The sequence below is a fragment of the Haliotis rufescens genome, unplaced genomic scaffold (genome assembly GCF_023055435.1).
Source record: "Haliotis rufescens isolate VD_foot unplaced genomic scaffold, xgHalRufe1.0.p SCAF_10, whole genome shotgun sequence".
In the NCBI taxonomy this organism is placed as follows: Eukaryota; Metazoa; Mollusca; class Gastropoda; order Lepetellida; family Haliotidae; genus Haliotis; species Haliotis rufescens.
In genome coordinates, this window is record NW_025963780.1 from 22,883,682 (window position 1) to 22,889,681 (window position 6,000).

The 6,000-nt window shown below is 46.2% G+C and overlaps 1 protein-coding gene across 1 annotated transcript; it reads right to left on the reverse strand.

The window, feature by feature from the left end:
* Nucleotides 1-4,065: 4,065 nt before the first annotated feature.
* Nucleotides 4,066-5,791, reverse strand: LOC124130873. The gene is made up of 2 exons (XM_046493917.2): nt 4,599-5,791; nt 4,066-4,562 (listed from the first exon to the last, which is right to left on the reverse strand). The coding sequence occupies exons 1-2, from the start codon at nt 5,772-5,774 to the stop codon at nt 4,170-4,172; spliced, it is 1,569 nt and encodes a 522-aa protein (XP_046349873.2). The 5' UTR covers nt 5,775-5,791; the 3' UTR covers nt 4,066-4,169.
* Between the last annotated feature and the right edge of the window lie 209 nt (nt 5,792-6,000).

The window sequence follows — 6,000 nt, forward strand, 5'->3', positions numbered from 1 at the left end:
TGCTATTTACATGATTTGATTCTTAAACAACTTCAAATAATGACGGGTGCCGTGGGGTAGCCTTGTGGTTAAAGCGTTCGCTCGCAACGCAGAAGGCCCGGGTTCGATTCCCCACATACAATGTGTGAAGCCCATTTCTGGGGTCCCCCGGCGTAAGACAATGCTCCCTCACTCAAATATTGAAAGAAGTGTTAAACAACACATTTATCTACCAGCATATTCCTCAACAAGATATGGTTTAGCTTTTTTTATGGTTTAGTTAATTAAACTCAATGATTCAGCTGTACAACATGTATATGGTCTGAGTGTTGAGTTGAGTGAGTATGGTTTTACGCCGCTTTTAGCAATATTCCACCAATATCACGGCGGGGGACACCAGAAATGGGCTTCACACATTGTACCCATGTCGGGAATCGAACCCGGGTCTTCGGCGTGACGAGCGAACGCTGTAACCACAAGACTACCTGACTGACCCTATATGGTCTGAGGCAGCCATCTTGTATATTTTGTATATGTCTGAGGTTCACATCGTCCTATATATGGCACGACGTATCTATGGAATCCTGGAAGGGACATTGTCGCGTTGTCGCATTGTTTGTTTGTTGTTTAACGCCGTACTCAGCAATATTACAGCTATATGACGGCGGTCTGTAAATAATCGAGTCTGGACCAGGCTATCCAGTGATTAACATCACGAGCATCGATCCACAAAATTGGGATACGATGACATGCATCAACCACGTCAGCAAGCCTGACCACCCGATCCCGTTAGTAGCCTCTTGCACAGAAGCATAGTTGCCTTTTACGGCAAGGTTGGGTTGCTGCATGCAGACCTATTCTACCCCGGATCTTCACCGGTACGTTGTCGCGCTTTGCATGTATTTTTGTCAGAGCTAAATGCGACAACGTTACGATGTCCGTTTTAGGATTCCATACGTATCGGACAAACAATGATAGCAGAAATTAGCAATTAATTCCAGAGCCGGTATTCTAAGGTCCTCTACAAAACAACAAGAGCATGCATTGGCACAATTTGTTATTTTAGTGTTAACTTTTGAAGATATATGGATTGTAGATTATAATAATAATTGTGATTTTCCGAATAATTAACAACGCTCAACATTGCTATCCACTCGACTATTTCTTTTTAACTGTAGATCGTTCCACGCCCACTGAACAGCTAATAGTTGGAGGCGCTATATAAATATATAGACCCGGGTACGAGTCCCCACAAGGGTATACGTGGGAAAACCATTGTTCGTGTCCCCGCCGTTATGTTGCAAGATTATTGCTAAAGCGACGCAAAACCATCACTTGCCCGCACGCTTTATTTAACACACAATAAATACAATCTTGGGGTGCACGAGATGACATACTAATTTCTATATTTGTATTGATAAGGGGACATTTTGTTTGCAATATGTATTTCCTATTCATAAGAAAATACACACATAATTATTTAGCCAGACAAACATTGCTTATAATACAGATTTGTCAAATGAATCCATCGATCTTACTTTTATCAAATAATGGTATCATGGATGAAAGGCATGTCGTAAAAATGACAGATTTAGTTACACATAATTAATTGAAATTAATTACTTTGATTTGGCCAGAGGGACATTTGAGGAGTGTTGCTAGACACACATAAAATGATTACTTGGCGGAGACGACCCGACACCATTAGATTAAAGGGAGTCTCCCACTATCGCCTTAAGCCATGGCCTGTAGATAAAGCGAGGTAAGATTGAATAACTCACGTAGACAAGGTGTGATGTCTGGCTCTTTGACTGTTACTATCCAGGGCGTAAAGACTATATTTTCAATATAAGTTACTGATCCGTGAAGTGAGTGAGTGTGGTTTTACACCGCTTTAGCAATATTCCAGCAATATCACGGCGGGGGACACCAGAAATGGGCTTCACACATTGTACCCATGTGAGGAATCAAAGTCGGGCTTCGGCGTGACGAGCGAACGCTTTAACCACTAGGCTACCCCACCGTCCCTTACCCATGACGACTTTGAGTGGGAAAAGGAGAAGAAGATTACTTTTATTGTCACATATTGCATACAGTGACAATCTCATTAAAACCAGATCTTAGTTCCCGCGAGAACTGGGATCTGATTTTCAATGAGATTGATACGATGATAGAATACAAAACAGTATATTGCTTTATCCGGTCAATAACGCCTACGATACACTAGTATGATCGTATATGCACAATATTTATTAAAAGTTTTAAAAATACACATGAAAAATACATTTATGAAATACTTAATACAAATATTGCATTGTATACCAATTCCACATACGACCTGTGAAGATCCGGGGTGGAATAGGTCTTCAGCAACCCATGTTGCCGTAAAAGGCGACTACGCTTGTCGTAAGAGGCGACTAACGGGATCGGGAGGTCAGGCTCGCTGACCTAGTTCATGCATGTCATCGTATCCCAATTGTGTGGATCGATGGTCATGGTGTCAATCACTGGATTGTCTGGTCCAGACTCGACTATTTACCAACCGCCGTCATATAGCTGGAATATTGTTGAATGCGGCGTTAAACAACAAAAAACCCAAAACAAAAAACCCATGTATGGATGATGCATTGTGATTCATGTCATTGTAGTGCAAATACTATTCTGTTATAATATCGGTGTTCAAATATTGGCCTTGTTGTAGGTCCAAGATCAGTCATATTGGCCCAAGGCAGGCGGTATTGCTCTCCAGTGCTTCTAAGTGATGCGGGCCGATTTCAGCGTATATTACGGACAGTCAATTAATAAGACCCGGCCATTTGTGGTTATTATGTATTATCAGTGATATGGTTATTGATAATTGATCACCGTTTAAAAGTGCGTCATGTGTTGACAACTCTTGTTCGAAGTCTGGCAGTAGTTGGGCTATCAGATTCTCGAGGCAAGGGAGTTAACTGGCTATAAAACGTTTATGGGGTAGTCTCGGAAGTACCGTTCCCATGTCAATGAAACAGTTTCAAAGACTGCGCAAACATTTGTCGTTATTTACACATAATATATATTATTAGTCGAGTGGTTTCGTATCGTAAATATTATATGTTCGGAATAAAAATATTGTATTATGCGAGTCTTTGGCGAGGGTAATAAATATTGTTTATTGGTAATATATTACATATATTTACGATACGGAAGCATACGAGGGCAATACTCACTTTATCATATTATGCTATTCTTAAAAAAATCAAAGTTTAAGACATATTGCTATTTACTATAGCAACGTTATATAAAGCCTAAGCGAACCGCGGGCGGTCGGGTAGCCTAGTGGTTAAAGCGTTCGATCGTCACGCCGAAGACCCGGGTTCGATTCCCGACATGGGTACAATGTGTGAAGCCCATTTCAGGTGATATTGCTTGAATATTGCTGAAATCAAACTGAGTGAACCGCCCAAATTATGATAATAGGCTTTTAGCAAGTAAACCCTGCATCTATGTACAGTGCTTACTAAAAATGTAGTTCCGACAAGGTGACCTCATTTTCATATTTATGTGTTCGTGATCGTGATACCAAGTTTGATTGGTTTCTCACATCGATAGGGGGTACGGGGAGCCAAGTCGTCTAAGGCGCCGCAATTCGTTGTGCAGTGTTGCGTCCCTTGGGCACGCCAGAAACCTATGATTATGGGTTCGAATCCCGGTTCACCCCGATTATTTTTCTAGGTTTGTCAGCACCATACCCGTGCTCGTAGGTTTCACCGAAGTGGTAAACGCATGAGGCCTGCATCACTTCGGGATTTCCTCTCACATTAAGCTGACACGCTGATATAACTGGAATACCGTAAAGCGGCGTTAAACCCAACTCACTCACTCACTCTCACATCGATAACACGAACCTTTATATGATAAACTCTATTTAGGCCTAGTTACAGATAATGTGATCAACACTTTCTCTTAACCAATGCATCTCAAGTAAATATATATACTGACATGTAGTCGCCCCGGGCGCCTCTAGTCGGTATGCAGAGTTGCGTCCCTTAGCCGTTACTCAGCTGACTGATTTCTGACAATAAGAAAAAAGCAAAACGAATGTAATGATAGTATTTAGCTTTATTCCCACAAAAACGATAGATTAAATGCTATCAATTTGATATATAGACTTTCATCAAAAGTCTAACATGACCGTTAGATTGCCGAATCTAGAAACCGCCGTTCAACCCGGAGGGGGGTCCCTGGTTCATACCGCCGTTCAATCCGGAGGGGAGTCCCTGGTTCATACCGCCGTTCATTCCGGAGGGGAGTCCCTGGTTCATACCGCCGTTCATTCCGGTGGGGAGTCCCTGGTTCATACCGCCGTTCATTCCGGAGGGGAGTCCCTGGTTCATACCGCCGTTTATTCCGGAGGGGAGTCCCTGGTTCATACCGCCGTTCATTCCGGTGGGGAGTCCCTGGTTCATACCGCCGTTCATTCCGGTGGGGAGTCCCTGGTTCATACCGCCGTTCATTCCGGTGGGGAGTCCCTGGTTCATACCGCCGTTCATTCCGGAGGGGAGTCCCTGGTTCATACCGCCGTTCATTCCGGAGGGGAGTCCCTGGTTCATACCGCCGTTCATTCCGGAGGGGAGTCCCTGGTTCATACCGCCGTTCATTCCGGAGGGGAGCCTCTGGTTCATACCTGCTTGAGGTCCTTGGTTCAAACTTAGCCCACCTGCAGTGTTCATGTTACCGTCGATTGTTGAGGTCCTTCCAACATCGGTATTAAAGACACCTCCCATCCCTCCGGGCATCCTCTGGCCGAAACCGCCTCCCAAACCGTTGTTGCTACCTGGGTTCTGCATGCCTAGAAGTCCCTGGCCGAAGAGCTGGTTCTGGGCGGTGAATGGTGTGGTGGCAGGCTGACTGTCGAAGCCGATCTTGCAGCACAGAGGGATGACGTCCCTGCAGGTAGACCCAAAGATCTGGTGAGAGGGACACAGAGCCAGTCCACGGCCGGTCAGCTCCTCGAAGGCCAGGTTCTCCACGGTCTCAGAGGTGGTGGCGGTCTGTCCCTGGTTGATGGTGACGGGGATGCCCACGATGCCGCGGGGAGTACGGGACTGGCTCCACCAGGTACGGTCGGTCAGGATGTCGCCGAGAGCACGGCTGGAACACACCTCCTCGGTGCGGGAGAATTCAGTGACGACCAACTGGAACTGACCTTGGAGAGTTGCAGCTTGGTTGGAGGAGATGCGAGCAGTGAGACGCAAGGCGTTGCCAAATCGGTTTCCAAACCACGGGTTGTTGTTGCTGCTGCTGAAGGTGACTCTCATCTCGTCCCCATTTGAGTTCTTGGCGATGCAGGTCTGATACTGGTTAGGTTCCTGTTGGAACAAGCCTCCCATTCCTAAACCAGCAGGTGACTCTTGTCCCCATCCTCCTCCTTGTCCCATGCCTCCCATTCCTAAACCAGCAGGTGACGCTTGTCCCCATCCTCCTCCTTGTCCCATGCCCAAAGCACCGCCCCATCCTCCAAACTGACTTTGGCCTTGACCCAGACCTTGACCAAATCCTTGACCTTGACCCTGGCCCATGTTCCACGCACCGCTGTTCCATCCTCCTAACTGACCCTGTCCTTGGCGGAGACCTTGACCTTGGTTTGTGCCCCACGCACTTGTGCCTAATTCTCCCATCTGACCTTGACCTTGACCAAGACCTTGACCAAGACCTTGACCCTGACTCTGATCCATGCCCGACCACTGAGCGAATACCTGTTGAGAGGCGAGGCCTATCACCACACACAGAGCGACGACGATTTGATGGACCATGGTGACTCAAGACTGACTGACCAAGTGTTTGTGACCGGACACCGGCGGGTCTCGGGTTATATGTCTGTCCAGATGGAGGTGTGGGAAAGTCCCCCAGCAGCCTATCGCCCGGGGGGTCGTCGTTCTTCTTCCCAGTTCAAGGAGCGTCCGTGGTAACAAACGAAGCAAGGACCATAAACTTTGTCCTTATCGTAATAGGGTGTGATGTTAGGTGGCGTCCGAATTG